General features: G+C 40.2%; 1 protein-coding gene across 1 annotated transcript in view; it reads right to left on the bottom strand.

Annotated features, from left to right (window-relative positions):
- CPNE4 (copine 4) overlaps window positions 1-21,111 on the bottom strand; it is a 576,520-nt gene that overhangs the window by 150,347 nt on the left and 405,062 nt on the right. The window contains exons 4-5 of the mRNA XM_060149187.1: window positions 16,840-16,911; window positions 8,379-8,453 (exon numbers count right to left, since the gene is read on the bottom strand). Of these exons, the coding sequence (XP_060005170.1) occupies window positions 8,379-8,453; window positions 16,840-16,911 (147 nt within the window). The remainder of the gene's footprint in view (window positions 1-8,378; window positions 8,454-16,839; window positions 16,912-21,111) is intronic.

The following is a 21,111-nucleotide window of genomic DNA, read 5'->3' as shown; positions in this document are numbered from 1 at the left end:
CGTCTCCTTGCATGACGCTGCAATAAATCTTTCTCTGCTCCAAACTCCGATGTTTCAGTTTGTTTGGACTCACTGTTCATCGGGCACACGTACTTGCACTAACGTACATATCTGCTCAAGACATTTGCCCCTGGAACCTATTTCTGTTTCAATACTCATGTTAGAGAAGAAGAGCCTCCCTCCCCAATTCCTAGTGTGGGCACTTTAGCTTGTTCTGCGTGCCCTTGGGGCCCTTCTCCAGGATCCGCAGGCTTTGACCCCTGAGATAGATTGTTGGTCCCTCAGGAAATGTATATATCAATTGTACTTAAGAATTGCTCAACACACTTGAGGAATGCTATCAGTTATTTTTCTTCTTCCTTTTATTGATAATTTTAAATGTTTGCTATCGTTTTTTCAAAAAATAGAAAATATAGAAAGAAGAAAAATGTAGCCCATAATCCCACCCATAATACCACAACTATCAATAACATTTTGATAAATTTTTTCTAGAATCTAGACATAATTTTCTTTCTTTCTTTTAAAAAATATTTGTGGGTCTTCCCTGGTGGCTCAGTGGTTGAGAGTCTGCCTGCCGATGCAGGGGACACAGGTTCGTGCCCCGGTCCAGGAAGATCCCACATGCCATGGAGTAGCTAGGCCCGTGAGCCATGGTCACTGAGCCTGTGCATCCGGAGCCTGTGCTCTGCAATGGGAGAGGCCACAACAGTGAGAGGCCCGTGTACCGCAAAAAAATAAAATAAATTAAATAAATTAAAAATATTTGTAATTGTACACTATATACACTTTGGTACCCTATTTTTTCCTCTTGGAAGTATATTGCAATGTTTTTTCTGCTTTATTTCACATGATGTTTAGGATTGGCATGGAGTTGTCGGGAGGATGTACTGTAACAGGGAAGAGCAAAATCTGACTCCATGTTGGATCTGTTTCTTTGACTTTAACCTTTGCTTTTCATTGCTTTTGTTAGTATAATCATACATAATGGTCTGTGTCAGGGAACCCTGCCCCCCTGCCTAAACGTTAAACTAATGGGCCTTTGTTCAGCTCACAGGGAGACAATCTGACCCTGCCCACCTATGAATGGCTGTAGAAAGGAAGAAATTCTCACATACCCTCCCCAATGCTGGCCAAGCCAGGGAAAACTAACGGCCCTTTTACTTTACTTCCTCACCTCCTCCCCATCTCTATTCTATAAAAGAAGCTGGCATCCAGAGCCCGGTAAGATGGTTTGGGGGACACTAGTCTGCCATCTTCTTGGTCTTCCAGCTTTCCGAATAAAGTCGCTATTCCTTGCCTCAACATCTCATCTCCCGATTTATTGGTCTGTTGTGTGGCGAGCAGAGTGAGCTTGGACTTGGTAACAGTACTATAAATCAAGAAAAGAAAGATCAGGATATAATCTTTGTCTTCAAGTAAATAAAAAATCTAACATGTAGCACATTGGCTTTCAAATCCTGATTCCACCATGTACAGTCTGGGTGAGCTCGACAGGATGTTTAATTTTTCCATGTCTCAGTTTCTTTATCCATAAATGGAGAGGGTATCACCTTTTCCTCATAGCAATGCAGAAGGATTATAGTTGCTGATACATCTAAGTGTTGAGTCCAGTGCCTGGCACATGGTCAGCACTCAGAAAGCACTACTGCTATTAATTATTACCAATAAAAGAGAGAATGCTTGAGGACACTTAGTAAAGCACTATACAAATATCAGGGATGATTACTATTTTTTTAAAATGTTAGTAAGAGCTCTTTTTTTAATATAAATTTATTTATTTTTGGCTGCATTGCGTCTTCGTTGCTGCACATGGGCTTTCTCTGGGGCTACTCAGAGAAAGCAGGGGTTACTCTTCATTGTGGTGCACAGGCTTCTCATTGCGGTGGCTTCTCTTGTTGTGGAGCACAGGCTCTAGGCACATGGGTTTCAGTAGTTGTGGCATGCTGGCTCAGTAGTTGTGGCTCATGGGCTCTAGAGCACAAGCTCAGGAGTTGTTGTACACAGGCTTATTTGGTCCACGGCATGTGGGATCCTCCTGGACCAGGGCTTGAACCTGTGTCCCCTGCATTGGCAAGTGGATTTTTAACCCCTGTGCCATCAGGGAAGCCCCAGGGATGATTAATATTAAGAAGGCGTCTGAGTTCTGAAAATAAAACAACTCATAAGCAGCTCAAATACATCTAAAATGTACACTCAGAGATTCATAGTTAAAAACAACAAATCTGGGCTTCCCTGGTGGCGCAGTGGTTGAGAGTCCGCCTGCCAATGCAGGGGAAACGGGTTCGTGCCCCAGTTCGGGAAGATCCCACATGCCGCGAGGTGGTTAAGCCCGTGAGCCATGGCCGCTGAGCCTGCGTGTCCGGCACCTGTGCTCCACAACGGGAGAGGCCACAACAGTGAGAGGCCCGCATACCGCAAAAAAAAAACAAAAAAAACAAATCTGTGTCTAATTGTTTGGTTACTTGACCACAATCTGGAATTTTCAGCTTCCTTTGCTTGATCATCAGCATTAAGATGGCCCTTGGGACAGTTCAGTACAATGAAAATTAATGATATAGGCATTTTACTGAAGTTTTGCTATGGTAAAATGTTTTAATAACTTGGAGGCTATGTCCCTGCTCTTTTAGTCCAATATGAAAGAAATTTAGTCAGGTGAGAGGTCAGTAAGCAATCAGCAGAGGTTTGAAAGAGAAAAGGAAGCAGTGCATAGCCATGACAGTGATCATGAAAACAGAATATTGGAACTAGAAAAGACTGTTTGAATGATATGGGGTCATATCCAGATTCTATAGCTTCCTTGCCTTGCAACTTTGGGCAAATTCTTTGACCTCACTATGCATCATCTGTAGACTGGAAATAATAAGACCCATTTTTAAGAATATGGTGAGTTTGGGAGGTAATGTAGTTAGATACCTGACACCTGGTACATTGTAGATGCTCATGAATGATAATTTGCTTTCATTAATGCAGGCTGGATTAGTTTTAAGGCAGGCATACCTGAACATAGTAAAATCACAGCGCAGCACGAGAGAGTTAATGTTGCTATAGAACAGGGGTCAGCAAAGTATGGTAGGTGGCCCAAATTCAGCCCACTGCCTGTTCGTTTGAGGTTTTTTTTAGTTTTTAAAAATTTATTTATTTACTTTTTGGCTGTGTTGAGTCTTTGTTGCTGTATGTGGGCTTTCTCTAGTTGCAGGGAGTGGGGGTTACTCTTTATTGCAGTGCATGGGCTTCTCATTGTGGTGGCTTCTCTTGTTGCAAAGCATGGGCCCTAGAGCACACAGAGTTCAGTAGTTGTGGTGTGTGGGCTCAGTAGTTGTGGCTTGCAGGCTCTAGAGCACAGACTTGGTAGTTGTAGTGCACGGGCTTAGTTGCTCTGTGGCATGTGGGATCTTCCTGGACCAAGACTTGAACCCGTGTCCCCTGCATTAGCAGGCAGATTCTTAACCACTGTGCCAGCAGGGAAGTCCCATACTGCCTGCTTTTGTGAATAAAGTTTTATTAGAACATCGCCATGCTCATTCATTTACGTATTGTCTATGGCTGTTTTCATGCTGCAAAGGCAAAGATGCATAGTTGGGACAGAGACCATACAACCTGCAAGTCTAAACTATTCACCATCTGACCTTTATAGGAAATGTTTCCCAACCTCTCCTTCAGAGACAGATTCAACTGCTTATACAGCACCCCATCGAACTAGCATTATGGCAATATTAAAAAATACAGCTTATAATGATCATGATTACATATATGAAGAGCACCACGTGAGAATCAGTTCCAACACGCTGTCGTGAATACTTTCTTAGGAAAGGGAGGAGAAAGAACACTTTGTCAGCTTGAATGTTCCAAAGGGATTACATTCATATCTCTACTTGTTAGATTAATCACCAACTAGCTGCTAATGTAATAAATGTGATTTAGGAGTTAAAAAGCCTATCTCTCCACAAAGTGAATTGCATTAACAGTAGACAAATAAGTTATTTCTTGCAAGCCTCGTCTATTTTATATGTGGCTCTCATGAAGCCTACTTCTCAGATTTCAAGGACTCTGGGTTTCCGTCCTGAATAGATAGCTGCTGGTTTCCTGGACAGCATTGGAAAGAGGAGTTTAAAATGACAGAAAATGACAAAAAAGGGACATTATCTGTCATTGTGGTTTGCAAAATTACTATTATACTCCACAATAGCAGTTCTCAAACTTTTTGGTCTCAGGACCCTTTTACACTTAAAAATTACTGAGGACACCAAGGAGCTTTTGTTATGTGGATTATATCTGTCAATATTTTACCATATTATAAATTAAAACTGAGAAGTTTAAAAAATATTCATTTGTTATATCATTTTAAAAGTAGTAAAGATAAACCTATGACATCATAATAAAAAATAACATTTTAATGGAAAATAATTATATTTTCAAAATGTATAAAACTGTCAGGAGAATGATATCATTTTACATCTTTGTAAATCAATTTAATGACTGAATCAATAGAAAGCAGCCGGATTCTCATATCTGTTGTTGCATTCAATCTGTTGTGATACTAGGCATCATGTAGCTTCTGGAAAACCACTGTACACATGTGACAGAATGAGAGTGAAGAAAGAAAATAATGTCCTAGTATTACTATGAAAATGGTTTTGACCTCATGCATTCTTCTGAAAGGGTCTTGGGACCTGGGACCACACCTTGAGGAGTGCTGCCTTGTAGTATATGTACCCTCACCTTCCTCTTCTCTGGCTCCCCACTTCCCCAAAATACACGGGAACATAACCAAGTTCTCCACAGCCCAAGACCAGTCCAACTTGTATTCATTAACCCTCTTCCCTGAAGAAGATTTAGATTGTAGTTAGGCAACCTGATTGAGTCCCTCTCTGTTACTGATTATCTGTGAGTGTGTGTGTGTGTGTGTGTGTGGCCTTTGGTAAGTCATTTCACATCTCTGAACCTCGATGTTCTCATACATAAAAGAGAGCAATTGTATTAGGCAGAGCTTTCTACCAGAGGCATGTGGATACCTGGAGGTTACCAGAGTTACTGCAAGGGGAGTGGGGTTCCAGATCTCCATAACTATTGTCTGAATTGGATATAGTGTATTTTTCCCACATATTCATACTGCAATTTTTCAAATGTATATAGAAATTAGTTGCTCTCATAATACTAATTGGAAAATGTTTTAAATTAAGAGATTTGTTTATTTCAGTGGCTTTTAGTCATGGTCTATTTTCTCAATTAATATAAGATTAACTGTTAACATGCAGGTAGCTACACCCTCATTTAGTGCTAAAGGCTAGAAGGAGGTCCTCCTTGGGAACCTCTGGGAACGCTTTTACCAGCTGTGACATGAAATAATTGAAAGCAGCCGGATTCTCATATCTGTTGTATTCTCATATCTCATATCTTTGTATTCTCATATCTCTCATATATATTCTGATTCTATCACAAAAATACTGTGGCAGGTTGATTTTCTACTACAACGTCCACTGTCCACACGCTTTTCTACATTATGACTCCCCCATCAAGGCATGGAGTCGCTCTCCTCCCCTCAACTCTGGGCTGCCTTATGACTCACTTGCATGACTTTGAAGCCTAGGTCAGAAAAGGCCACACAGCTTTTCCTTGCTTCTCTTGGGATGTTCTCTTTGGGAAAAGTCAGCCACAATGTAGAAAGTGTGACAAACCTAAGACCACCGTGAAGACAATCTAGCTGACCGAGCTGGTGGAGCCAAGACTTCCAGCCATCCCATGTGCCAGGCATGTGAGTAAAGCTCCTCCACCAGCTGAGTATAACTGAAGAATTGCCCAGTTGAAACCTGCCTGAATTTCTAACCTCAAAATTATGACATATAATAAAGTAGTTGTTGGTATATTTTGCCCGGTTTTGAGGTGGTTTGTGATGCAGCAATACATAACCAGGCAGCAGTGTCTTTGTGTAAGTAATCTGGCCTTGCTGAGCCTCTGTTTCCTGAAGAGGTTGTGTGAGATGATCTTCATGGTACCATCTTGCTCCTCAACTCTACAACTTTGCCCTCTCTCCACTTGAGACCATTCACCCCCCAGTCTACTGGAGCAGTGGCCTCTGTTTTGGTCTGAACAGGGTCCGCTCCCCTCTGGGTGACTGAGTCTGGGAGAGATACCACCATATTATGGAAGACCTGGCGTCTCCAGCTCCATGATATTGGGGTCTCAGCAATGAGCAATTGAGGGCCCTGGACAATCAGCACAGCTGAGGGTGGGAACGGCCATCGAGAACCACGGTAAGTGCTGCATGGGGCTCTTTCAGTTCTGTGAGCAAGCAAGCACTCATTTGAATGAAGGGAAACTGCTCAAACACCTTAGAGCCAATGTACCCACTAACAAACCCCCATAGCCCCTTGCATTATAACATAAGTCAGCTAGAGGACATGACTAAGTGGAAAGAAGCCTTTATAAGCCATTAAGTGAGTAGCTTAAAACTGCAACACACTGACCCAATGGCTTATAATTGTCACCAGGAAAGATGCTACAAAGCAGTCTGGTGAGTTATTCTGAAACTTGAAGATGACGGGAGAGAAAGAGCACGGTGATCACAGGAAGTGAGGGATAAGAGCTTACACCCCACAGACATCAACGCACTCTACAGTTCCCAGCACCTCGCTCAACTAATGTCAAAAGGTAGCAGTTTGTGAAAGTGTCACACAATCCCCTCAGGACAAAAAAAAATCCAAATATAATTCTTTCTTAAGAACAAAGTCTTTCTTAATGTCCCCAGGCAAAATGGATTAACCTTTTCAGGATTCTCTGATTGTGTATCATCCTCTTATGGCTCTAGTATCATTATATCACTTGTTGTTTAAATTGATGTGTCACTTAGATGGTGAATTCCAGGTTGTGAGTGTAAGAGTAGTTCAAAGTGTGCCCTTTTCCCGCCAACTGATGCATAACAAGCATACAACAAAGGTTTGGTAAATGAATGATGAACGAGTGGATAAATGAACAAATAAGAGAGTGAATTAATGAATGCATAAATGGACTGAGTACTTTTTGTAGGTGAAAATGAACTATGCCAGGATATAAACTGCTGCTTAAGGCTATGGGGAATTTGCTTGAGTGCTTTACCTTTTTTCAGCCTAATGCCTGTAAGCAATTGTTTGAAAAAGCAGTCCCACATCCCCGTATTGCCTCTTCCTTAGTTGTATGCTTGGAAAATGGAGTCCTTTGTGAATACATTTATGGATATGATGTGCTTTTTGACTCAAGGATATGGTTGGAAGGAAATAATAAATATATGGTGAGGTTGGAGAGGAAACTTTTTTTTAAAGGGGTGGAGACTGTAGAACTTTTTCTGTATATACAAGATTAATACGGCCTGTGATAGGGTGGAAGTTGTGAGATACAACAGAAAGAGTACAGATGGGAGTCAGACTGACATGGGACTCAGTCCTCAGTTTTACCACCAACTAGCAGGGTATGGTGGCCATGACCACGTGCTTTGCAGACCTCCTACTCCAGGGAGTGTAACCTACCATGGACCCCAGCTGCTGTGCTCCGAAATCCAGCCCTGCCCTCAGTCCGAGGCCAGGCTGCCTGTGGGCTGCTCCCAGCCAGTGCTGTGTGTGTAGGGGATATAAAGGCACTCATGGGAGACAAAAGGCTCTCTTGCTGTCTAATTTTTGCTCTAGGACTCCTTGATGGCCTTGTGGAACCTTCCTTAGACTACATGGCATTGCAGGAGCTGCCACTTCTCTCCTGCTCTCCTTTACTTATATTCAGACTTACATTGTGGTCTGTCAGCTCTCCCAGATTTCCTCCCAATGTTCCCTACACACGCATTTCTTCTAATAAAATCCTTGCATTGTTAACCCTGTCTTGTTGTCTCTTTCTTGGACTATCTGGATAACACATGGTGTGACCTTAGACAATTACTTCATCTTTGAATCTGTTTCTTCATTAATGTCTAAACAGGGTTAATAATACCTGTTACATGGGTGCTATAAGAATGACTAACTGTGATCATACTTGAAAGGCTCTTAACCAGGTACCTGGCAAATATAGATGCTTAATAAATGTCACTTTTCTTCCCTTTCACATCTCCTCTTTTCCTTTGAAAAGTTCCTGGCACTGGGGTTAAATTGCATTTACTTATGCACATATGACCTGTGGCATTTGGAAAGAAATGAAGTCTTAGTGTAATAAAGTGGTCCTGTTTTAATTATAGTCCTTCCCACTTTTCATTAACTGCTTCTCAATTTGGGGGAAGCTTAACTTTGCAGACCTCTCTGAAATGTTTGATGTGTTTAATAATGGGAGTTGAAAGGGAAAAAATAGCTGTGAGGGAGAACCTTATTAACTTTGTGTGCTAGTTTTATTACTACCTTCGATAAAGCTGATGCCAAACACTTTACCTTGTCATCCAGTTTCCGTGCGTTGAAGGCAAGTTCAACGTAGTCATCATTGCCAGATAATTCCTCAGCAATCACCTAAAGGAAAAAGGACACATCAGGTGCAGTGGCAGTTGGACAACTAAGCCCAGGAATTCATGAACAATTTAGCTCATGTTTGATCCAAAAATCAACAAAGACTGACATTTGGCATGGAGTTTCCCACAACACAGTAAAGATGGTACAGCATCAACAGGTGTACAGGGAACTCCCTAGAACAGACCACAGAAGATAACTAGATCTCATCTGTGCTGAGCATGAGAACATGAGATATGGGGTGTAAGCTAAGGGAAGAGGTTTTGGAGGAGCAATTAGGAAGAGCTTCTTCCTTCAAAGGTCACACAGCACTGAATGGCACGTCCATATAATTATATACATTTTCTTCTTTGGGAAGTGACAAAAAAGGAGGAGTAGGCAGCAATATTTCTTCACTGTTTTGAATCACACCAACAAGGGATGGGGAATAAACTGGTCTCTACATCCTTTCCAGACCAACGATCATAAGGTCACCAAAGAAATATTCTAATTCCACTGTTTCAAAAAGACTGTCCTTGGGCTTTGAGTGAGAGAGAGAGAGAGAGGGAGAGAGAGAGAGAATAAGGAACTATACCCTTAACTCTCAAGAACAGAGAATTTCTGACAAAGACTTTGACATAAGTGAAGAGATAATAACCTATCATCTTTTTTCATAAAATATCACTTCCCAATATTGAATAGTGACTCTCAAAACCTTGGAACAGAAACTGGTGGAAAAGAAGTGAGGAGACAGGCCTGAGGAGCAGGGGCAGGAGGTTCGAGACTAAGGTGGTGTGAGAGCCATGTGGAGGACAGGATCTTGGGGCTCTAGCCAGGTGTCAGGGCTATGCCACTGAGGTGGAAGAGCCAAGTTCAGGACACTGGCCCACAAGAGACCTACCAGCTCCACGTAATATCAAATGGCAAAAATCTCCCAGAGATCTCCATCTCAATGCCAAGACCCAGCTCCACTCAATGAACAGTAAGCTGCAGTGCAGGACACCCTATGCCAAACAACTAGCAAGACAGGAACACAACCCCATCCATTAGCACAGAGGCTGCTTAAAATCATAATAAGGCCACAGACACCCCAAAACACACTACCACACGTGGACTTGACCACCAGAAAGACAAGAACCAGCCTCATCCACCAGAACATAGACACTAGTCCCCTCCACCAGGAAGCCTACACAACCCAATGAACCAACCTTAGCCACTGGGGACAGACACCAAAAACAATGGAAACTACGAACCTGCAGCCTGCGAAAAGGAGATCCAAAAAACAGAAGGTTAAGCAAAATGAGAAGACAGAGAAACACACAGCAGATGAAGAAGCAAGGCAAAAACCCACCAGACCTAACAAATGAAGAGGAAATAGGCAGTCTACCTGAAAAAGAATTCAGAATAATGATAGCAAAGATGATCCAAAATCTTGGAAATAGAATAGAGAATATACAAGAAACCTTTAACAAGGACCTAGAAGAACTAAAGAGTAAACAAACAGTGATGAACAACACAATAAATGAAATTTAAAATTCTCTCGAAGGGATCAATAGCAGAATAACTGAGGCAGAAGAACAGAAAAGTGACCTGGAAGATAGAATAGTGGAAATAATTACTGCAGAACAGAAAAAAGAAAAAAGAATGAAAGGAATTAGGACAGCCTCAGAGACCACTAGGACAACATTAAACAAACCAACATTTGAATTATAGGGGTCCCAGAAGAAGAAGAGAAAAACAAAGGGACTGAGAAAATATTTGAAAAGATTATAGTTGAAAACTTCCCTAATATGGGAAAGGAAATAGTTAATCAAGTCCAGGAAGCACAAAAAGTCCCATACAGGATAAATCCAAGGAGAAACACACCAAGACACATATTAATCAAACTATCAAAAATTAAATACAAAGAACAAATATTAAAAGCAGCAAGGAAAAAACAACAAGTAACACATAAGGGAATCCCCATAAGGTTAACAGCTGATATTTCAGCAGAAACTCTGCAATCCAGAAGGGACTGGCAGGACATATTTAAAGTGATGAAGGAGAAAAACCTACAACCAAGATTATTCTACCCAGCAAGGATCTCATTCAGATTTGATGGAGAAACTAAAACATTTACAGACAAGCAAAAGCTAAGAGAACTCAGCACCACCAAACCAGCTTTACAAGAAATGCTAAAGGAACTTCTATAGGCAGGAAACACAAGAGAAGGAAAAGACCTACAATAATAAACCCAAAACAGTTAAGAAAACGGTAATAGGAACATACATATCGATAATTACCTTAAATGTAAATGGATTAAATACTCCAACAAAAAGACACAGACTGGCTGAATGAATACAAAAACAAGACCCATATATATGCTGTCTACATGAGACCTAGGGACACATACAGACTGCAAGTGAGGGGATGGAAAAAGATATTCCATGCAAATCGAAATCAAAAGAAAGCTGGAGTAGCAATTCTCATATCAGACAAAATAGACTGTAAAACAAAGACTAGTACAAGAGACAAAGAAGGACACTACATAATGATCAAGGGATCAATCCAAGAAGATATAGCAAATGTAAATATTTATGCACCCAACATAGGAGCACCTCAATATATAAGGCAAATACTAACAGCCATAAAAGGGGAAATCGACAGTAACACACTCATTGTAGGGGACATTAACACCCCACTTTCACCAAGGGACAGATGATCCAAAATGAAAATAAATAAGAAAACACAAGCTTTAAATGATACGTTAAACAAGATGGACTTAATTGATATTTGTAGGGCACTGATCCTAAAACAAAAGAATACACATTCTTCACAAGTGCCCATGGAACATTCTCCAGGATAGATCATATCTTGGGTAAAAAATCAAACCTTGGTAAATTTAAGAAAACTGAAATCATATCAAGTATCTTTTATGACCGCAATGTGATGAGACTAGATATCAATTATAGGAAAAAATCTGTCAAAAATTCAAAAACATGGAGGCTAAACAATATGCTTAAATAACCAAGTGATAACTGAAGAAATCAAAAAGGAAATCAAAAAATACCTAGAAACAAATGACAATGAAAACACGATGACCCAAAACCTATGCGATGCAGCAAAAGCAGTTCTAACAGGGAAGTTTAGAGCAATACAATCCTACCTTAAGAAACAAGAAACAACTGAAATAAACAACCTAACTTTATACCTAAAGCCATTAGAGAAAGAAGAACAAAAATACTCCAAAGTTAGCAGAAGAAATCATATAGATCAGATCAGAAGTAAATGAAAAGGAAATGATGGAAATGATAGCAAAGATCAATAAAACGAAAAGCTGGTTCTTTAAGAAGATAAACAAAATTGATAAACCATTAGCCAGACTTATCAAGAAAAAAAGGAAGAAGACTCAAATCAATAGAATTAGAAATGAAAAAGGAGAAGTAACAACTGACACTGCAGAAATACAAAGGATCATGAGAGATTACTACAAGCAACTCTAGGCCAATAAAATGGACAACCTGGAAGAAATGGAAAAATTCTTAGAAATGCACAACCTTCTGAGATGGAACCAGGGAGAAATAGAAAATATAAACAGACCAAACACAAGCTGTGAAATTGAAACTGTGATTTAAAATCTTCCAACAAACAAAAGCCCAGGACCAGATGGCTTCACAGGCGAATTCTATCAAACATTTAGAGAAGAGCTAACACCTATCTTTTCTCAAACTCTTCCAAAATAGAGCAGAGAGAGGGACATTCCCAAACTCATTCTACGAGGCCACCATCACTCTGATACCAATACCAGACAAAGATATCACAAAGAAAGAAAACTACAGGCTAATGTCACTCATGAACTTAGATGCAAAAATCCTCAACAAAATAGTAGCAAACAGAATCCAACAGCACATTAAAAGGATCATACACTATGATCAAGTGGGGTTTATCCTAGGAATGCAAGCATTCTTCAATATACGCAAATCAATCAATGTGATACACCATATTAACAAATTGAAGGAGAAAAACCATATGATCATCTCAATAGATGCAGAGAAAGCTTTTGACAAAATTCAACTCCCACTTATGATAAAAACCCTCCAGAAAATAGGCATAGAGGAAACTTTCCTCAACATAATAAAGGCCATATATGACAAACCCACAGCCAACATTGTCCTCAATGGTGAAAAACCGAAATTATTTCCACTAAGATCAGGAACAAGACAAGGTAGCCCACTCTCACCACTATTATTCAACATTGTTTTGGAAGTTTTAGCCACAGCAATCAGAGAAGAAAAAGAAAGAAAAGGAATCCAAATTGGAAAAGAAGAAGTAAAGCTGTCACTATTTGCAGAGGACATGATACTATACATAAAGAATCCTAAAGATGTTACCAGAAAACTACTAGAGCTAATCAATGAACTTGGTAAAGTAGCAAGATGCAAAATTAATGCACAGAAGTCTGTTGCATTCATATACACTAATGATGAAAAATCTGAAAGTGAAATCAGAAAACACTCCCATTTACCATTGCAACAAAAAAAATAAAATATCTAGGAATAAACCTATCTAAGAAGACAAAAGACCTGTATGCAGAAAATTATAAGACACTGATGAAAGAAATTAAAGATGATACAAAGAGATGGAGAGATAGACCATGTTCTTGGATTGGAAGAATCAGCCTTGTGAAATGACTCTATTACCCAAAGCAATCTACAGATTCAATTCAATCCCTATCAAACTACCACTGGCATTTTTCACAGAACTAGAACCAAAAATTTCACAATTTGTATGGAAACACAAAAGACCCCAAATAGCCAAAGCAATCCTGAGAAAGAAAAACAGGGCTGGAGGAATCAATCTCCCTGACTTCAGATTATACTACAAAGCCACAGTAATCAAGACAGTATGATACTGGCACAAAAACAGAAACATAGATCAATGGAACAGGATAGAAAGCCCACAGATAAACCCATGCACATATGGTCAACTTATCTTTGATAAAGGAGGAAAGAATATACAGTGGAGAAAAGACAGTCTCTTCAATAAGTGGTGCTGGGAAAACTGGACAGCTACATGTAAAAGAATGAAATTAGAACACTCCCTAACACCATACACAAATATAAACTCAAAATGGATTAAAAACCTAAATGTAAGGACAGACACTATCAAACTCATAGAGGAAAATATAGGCAGAACACTCTATGACATAAATCACAGCAAGACCCTTTTTGACCCACCTCCTAGAGAAACTGAAATAAAAACAAAAATAAACAAATGGGACCTAATGAAACTTAAAAGCTTTTGCACAGCAAAGGAAACCATAAACAAGACCAAAAGACAACCCTCAGAATGGGAGAAAATATTTGCAAATGAAGCAACTGACAAAGGATTAATCACCAAAACATACAAGCAACCCATGCAGCTCAATATCAAAAAAACAAACAACCCAATCCAAAAATGGGCAGAACACCTAAATAGACATTTCTCCAAAGAAGGTATACAGACTGCCAAAAAACACATGAAAGAATGCTAAACATCATTAATCATTAGAGAAATGAAAATCAAAACTACAATGAGATATCATCTCACACCAGTCAGAATGGCCATCTTCAAAAACTCTACAAAATAAATGCTGGAGTGGGTGTGGAGAAAAGGCAACCCTCTTGTACTGTTGGTGGGAAAGAAAATTGATACAGCCACTATGGAGAACAGTATGGATATTCCTTAAAAAACTAAAAATAGAACTACCATATGACCCAGCAATCCCACTACTGGGCATATACCCTGAGAAAACTATAACTCAAAAAGATTCATGTACGAAAATGTTCACTGCAGCTCTATTTACAATAGCCAGGACACGGAAGCCACCTAAGTGTCCATCAACAGATGAATGGATAAAGAAGATGTGGCACATATATACAATGGAGTATTACTCATCCTTAAAATGGAACAAAACTGAGTTATTTGTAGTGAGGTGGATGGACCTGGAGACTGTCATACAGAGCGAAGTAAGTCAGAAAGAGAAAAGCAAATACCGTATGCTAACACATATATATGGAATCTAAAAAGAAAATGAAGAAAAACGGTCAGAAGAACCTAGGGGCCAGACGGGAATAAAGATGCAGACCTACTAGAGGATGGACTTGAGGATATGGGGAGGGGGAGGGGGAAGTTGGGAAGGAGTGGGAGAGTGGCATGGACATATGTGCATTACCAAGCGAAGATCGATGGCTGGTGGGAGGCAGCCGCATAGCACAGGGAGATCAGCTCGGTGCTTTGTGACCACCTAGAGGGGTAGGATAGGGAGGGTGGGAGGAGAGATATGCAAGGGGGAGTATATATGGGGACGTATGTGTATGTATAGCCGATTCACTTTGTTATAGAGCAGAAACTGGCACACCATTGTAAAGCAATTATACTCCAATAAAGATGTTAAAAAAAAAGAAGTCAGTAGAAAAACAACAACAACAACAAAAATATAAGGCCCAATGTAGCTGCATATAGGTTAAACCACTGCTAAATCATGTTAGGACTTCACCATGCATTCGGAGGCCGTAATGTGTGGACACCCTTATCAAATTTGTTATGTGGGGACACTGAGCTTTAATTCAATTTTATCTCCATTCTATCTGAGATCAACTTTTCCATTATGAGTTGGGTTCATCTGTTCTGAGTATACATTGGTAGCCTCTGGAAATTTTTATTTTATGCATAATATTAAAGCTAAAAGAGTTGTCTAAAGAGGGAAGGATCCTTCCAAACGTGTGAGCACCTGAAGAGTAGGGAACATGGGTCCAGATACATAGTGAAAACTGAAGAACTACTTGATAAACCAGAAATCATCACATTTACATTTTTCATTCAATTCTCTTTTGTCCCATATCATCTTAATGCCTCTTACACTCCACTTGAGCTGAGGTCTTTAACTATTTTGTGGTTACAGACACCTTTGGAAAGATGATGAAAGTTATGACCTCCATTTGCAAAGCCTAGAAAATTTTGCACATACTTTTAAGTGTTTTCCAGAAGTTATGGAAGCCATTGTTCTGATCCAAGGACACAGGATACAGAGGAGTATTTAAATATTTAAAATTAGGAAGGAGATTAAGTTTTTCTGGGCTTTGTAGAGAAAGGAAATTCCCAAGAAGTCTTAGAGAAAAGTGACAAAATGAGCTTTTGTTCACCTGCGAAAGAACCGTGGCAGATCTCACACCTGGGTTCACCATCCCAAGTCTTATCTAGGATTGTGGGCTTTGGTAGTGAGCCCGTGGGTCCATGGATTTTTAGAGCACCAATGGCATCTTTAAAGACCGTTTGAACCATTTGTTCATGATTGAACATGGCAGTCAAGAATAAGCTCTGACATGACTGTGTCATTTTAAAATTTAATATTCAAGCCAACAAACTCAGCTAAGTGCTTGTGAGAATGGTCCTAAACTTTCACCAGTGGAAATAAAATATTTTTGAATTTTTCCTTTAAAAAATGGCTTAAATTTTTAAAAAATGAATCAGTCACTTTCTAGTTAAAAAGGAATGTTCAGAGGAACTTAGGAGGTTTTCCTCCCGAGACAATCTGCCTTGCAATCAATTCAGATTCTCCTGGTACTTTTTTCTACCTATTACTATTATTTTTTGTCCACACAGCTAAATGGTTAGACTATCTTTCTTAAGGGCGCTAAAACAAGATGCCAAAGTTTCAAATACTGGAGTTCTACTTGAACATTTAATATTTTATTTATAAATACTTCCAGTATTACCTTATAGAACATTCTGCAATGACAGAAATGTTCTGTAATCTGCACTGTTCAATATAGCAGTGGCCAGCCACATGGAACTACTGAGCACTTGATACATGGATAGTGGAAGGAATGACTATTTGCTTTTATTTAATTTTAAGTTCAAATAATCACATTGCTACCAAATAGAACAGTGCAGTTCCAAACTATTATATTAGAGAGGAGAGTTAAATGCTGGGCTCTCTCATCCTTAGGCAACAGACCAAACCTTGGACTAAATGATATTAGAGCATTTTTTTTTTCTCAAGAAACTGAGAAACAGGGACAGGTAGCTTTTTTTGGCAGGGGGCTGGGGGGGATAGGTAGCTCTGATGATTTGAAAACTCCAGGCAATTCTGTATTCTTACTGTGCTCAATAACTCCATCTTTGTCCCCTGCTAAAACCTACATTTAATTACAGAAGTGCTTAGTTGAAGTGAATGGCCTCACTTTCAAATCTTTTTTCGTACAATGGAAAGGTCAAAATTGTATTGTCAGGAAGGAGAAAGATGGAAAAAAGAAAGGGCAACTGGGACAGTTGAGCAGTTGTGGGTTCAACTCCCAACATCCAGAGGGTCAGCTTCCCACATGGCTGGGTCGGACCAGCCAGTTCCATTTTGGGCACCTGGGCAGGTGGCTGCTTAGGGAGGGCTCACCGTGATGGAGGATTTCCCTGCCGTGTTCCCGTGCTTCAACAAGGATTTGGACAGCTTTCTCTGGGAAACAATCTGTACAAAAGGAAACACAAGGTGGAGATACTAGTCATATACTTGCAGGTATACTCTTTAGTATTTCCCTTACAAAATTTTGCACTTACAGCTCTCCTTGAAATTATGACATCAATGTTCATTTATTTTCCAAGGTTCTTCGACAAACCTCTCCTAAATACAGGTCATTCCCTTCTTTCCTCTTATGGCTTGTGCTGTAAGTGTGAGTGTGTAAGGGATTACAGATAATTCAGTACTAATGGAGGTGGCTTAATCATTGCTGAGACATTTATATTAAAATTAGACAAAACATGTTGGATATGTACATTAACATAAAGGAGATGAAGTTTCAGAATGATCTCAAATTAGCACTAAAACCTCTACACTAAAATGTGCAGAGTGGAGGATGGAGTGAAGGGAGGAAGGAAACTCAAGGTCTAAATATACACTTCCTGTATCGATAACGTCTAGAGTTCTATTTTTACTATATTCAATAGGAAGCAATAAAGTAAGTCATGAGGAGACTGATGCTCAGACAAGCCAAAAAGAGTAACTGGGGTCCTCTCCACTGGGAGCTATTCTCAGCAGAACCTGCCCCATCCCTTCTTGTTTTCTTTTCTGAGAGGGAAAGGTGGCAAGGCAGTGAGGCTCTGATGGGCCTGCACCCCATGATTCCCCATGATTCCCAAAGGAGACAAGGCTTAAAAGACTAAAGTGAAAGCCATGCTCTGCTCTCAGCAGAGGGAGAGCATAGTCCTCTGCTGTGGGCGGCAGCTTCTATCTGGATGGCCCCAGTGATCCCCGCTTCCTGGTGTTCTTGCCATTGTGTAATTCCCTCCCCTTGAGTGTTGGGTGGATCCAGTGATTTGCTTTCAATGAACAGAATACTACAAAAGTGATGGGATATCACTTCAGGGATTAGGTTCCAAAATCACTGACTTCCTTCTTGCTCATCATCTCTCATTCTCTCTCTTAGAGCCTTTGCTCTGGGGGAAGCAGGCTGCTAGGTTGTGAACAGCCCTGTAGGAGCAGCCCACGTGGCCAGGAATTGATGTCGCCACTCAACAGCCAGTGAGAACCAGAGGCTAGCCAGCAGCCACACAACAGCCTGGAGCAGGTTCTCCCACAAGGTGAGTCTTGAGATAACTGCACCTCGACAGCAGCCTTGTGAGAGACCCTGGTCCAGAGGACCCAGCCACGCCGCCCCAACCCCTGACACACAGAAGTTGTGAGATAATAAGTGTTTGTTTTTAAGCTTTCAACTTTTGCAGTAATTTTTAATGCAGCAATCGGTAAAAGTACACATAAGAAAGGGAAGGAGATCACTGTGAAGAGTGGGGACATAAACCCATTCTCTGAAATCCTTATATATTTTGTCTCTGTGTTAGAGCAATAAAAATATTAGGAGTGTGCTAACATCAAATGCAAAAAGTTCAGAGACCTTCCCTAGGCCAAGCAGATAAAGATCCTAATGTTCAGTCGGCTGTCATCTGAAGAAGGAGTGCTTCTATAAAGAATCACCAGGTGATGATGATGATGTTGATGACATCAATGAGAGCAATGGGAACTCCCATGTAAGTATACAGGTCATGTGGGAGATGCCTTATTCATTCCAAAAATAATTATCTAGTCCCCAAAATATAACAAACTTGGTGTTAGGCACTAAGAATAGAGTGGTAAGCATAGTCAGATGCAATAGCTGACCGCATGGAGCTTACATTTTAGTGGAGGAGATAGTAATAAACCAAATGGTCAAACAAATATAACTTGTCACAAAGGTGACATGCACTGGCCATGGTGGGGACGATGAATGGGGTGACTGAGAGTGGACCACTTATGAATCTCTGGCAGCAGTACAGGTGAGAGGTAATAGTGGCTATGGAGATGGAGAGAAAAGACTGGATTTATGATATAGTTAGGTGTAAAATAGTCAGAATTTGGAAATGGATTGAATACAGAGAGAGTGGGAGGCATCCTAAAGCATCACTGGATCAGAGAGTTATGCCCTTCAGTGAGTTAAGAGTCACAAGAAGGGGACATTAAATTGGAAGGCAAAGAACAAAGTCTGGGGCAGAAAACAGACTGGAGTAGGTTGAAGAGGAGAGAAAGAGGAAGAAAATGGACAAGAAGAAAATTCTTTCAATGAGTTTGGCTATATAGTGGGGGAGAGAGAATAGACCCTGAGGGGAAGGAGAAATTCAGTAAGTTTTTTGTCTTAGTGGTTATTTTGTTGCTAACTTTACAGCCCCACAAATTTGGTATTATTAATTTCCTTTCATAGAGAAGCAAAGTTAGACACAGGGAGTTTAAGTAACTTTCCTAAGGCCATAGAGCTAGGAGGGAGTGTGGCTGGGATTTGAACATAGGTCTGACTCCAGAAACTGATCTCCAGTTACATTATGACTGGTAAGCGAACTCCTAAAACAGGTTCAGAAAATGTGCACAGCTGGATTTGTACTACATGTGTTTGCTTTTAAGCCCTAGATCTCATGTTAGTGCTTAAGCCTCAATGTGTGATCATGGAGAAGATGGTAAAGAAATAATCAAGTTAAAGCTTAAGAATGAACTAATCTGGAGACACTGGCTTTGATTAAGTGCAGTGTAGCATAATGATTAAGAACATAGGTTTTTTATTTATAGTTGACTATCAATAAAATGACATGAAAAAATTCAGATGATAAAGGAATTGGCTTTCCTTTCCATAGTTAATTCTGAATTCTGAACTCACCTTTCCCACCCTACTCATTAAGAATGTTCCAGTGCTTTTAGTCCTATTGGCAAAATCATTATCCCACCCCCCCCCAATTCTCAGATTGTCACTTGTTCTAGAAAAGCTACCATTTCCTAGAATAATGTAGATATTATTTTTTAACTTGAGATAAACCAAAACACAGGAAACACAGAAGACAAACAGCAAAAGGACATTAGAAGACTTTGTGGTTTCTCTCCAGGGGTTTTTCAGTGGGGAGTGGAAGGGAAGACACATGAATAGATGACAAAACAAGGGTCACTGATAAGCAGTAGCCAGGTCAGTATCTCTCTAAAGAAAGGTAACAGATTTATTTGGGAACATTATACCCTGTTCCCAAATAAATCTGGTCTCAGAAATACTTTGGTCCACTGTTGCTGCGTTTCATCCACATTGGTTACCTACCCCAATAACTCCAAGTGACCCCAACAACCTTGTCAGCCCTGAGATGATCCATGCATTGGGTTACCAGGTATTGGTAGACTGTCATTACAGACTGTGTCTTCCAAGATCCACATTCTCTTTCTTCAAGGAAGACCAAGGATGGTACCAGGCCTTTCTCATTCTTTTTTAGAAATGCCAATGTTTCCATTTGTAGGGTCTGAAGAGAATGCTACCACGTACCACCTCCTGCCTTTTACAAATGCTAGGAAGACAAGCAATTTCCCAGGAAATATTCCTTCTTAAGAAATGGTCATATGGGTAAATAAGTGGCTAATCAAGCAGGCATTCAAACAAACATTCTACAGCCCCAGGCCTCCAACTCAGCTCCAAAGAATGAGTAATAATCAAGGTTTCAAACCTTTCATTGTAATAATGATTGATAATGAGTTGCCATTGGCATTGCCATTCTTAGGACTTCGAGCAAAAATAGTAGGATGCCCAGCTGAAGCAGCGATCTATAGAGAAAAGTCTATTTGTTGCCAATTCCCTTCTCACACAGGCTTTGTTGCAGCTGAAGCAACTGCATCATACTCAAAAACAGCCTTAGGTCATGTCAGAGGATGAGGGGTTTAGAGTGACAAGGACTTACACTTGTCCCAGCTGATACTGAGGCCAACAAATAGGGAGCATTTAACACTGGGCTAAAGGGGATGCACTTGTCAGAAGTCCTCTAATTTGATTCTTCTCACCCTATAGTGGGGTCACAGTTGCAACCCTTAGACTTCAATGGAAGGATGAAATATAGGGGGAGGAAACACTCTTATTAGCAAAGTCCAATCAGAGGGACATTAGCACCATCAAGTCCCTGATCTGCATTCACACGTGGATCTGGGGAGGAAGTGCTTCTCTCCCTGTGAAGTGGGCGGTATTCTAACAGTAGGGATCCTCATTTTCAGGGAAGTCCACTGTTTCATTTAGATAAATGGGAACAAAACCAGGAGAATAAAAAACATTTTGGTCAATATTTCAACAAATGTTTGTTCATCTGGACTTGCTTACAAAGACTTTCAAAACAGTCATTTTGGGAA

The sequence above is a fragment of the Lagenorhynchus albirostris genome, chromosome 5 (genome assembly GCF_949774975.1).
Source record: "Lagenorhynchus albirostris chromosome 5, mLagAlb1.1, whole genome shotgun sequence".
NCBI lineage: Eukaryota > Metazoa > Chordata > Mammalia > Artiodactyla > Delphinidae > Lagenorhynchus > Lagenorhynchus albirostris.
The sequence above is the reverse complement of the archived record's forward strand: the minus strand, read 5'-3'. Positions and strand labels throughout refer to the sequence as shown.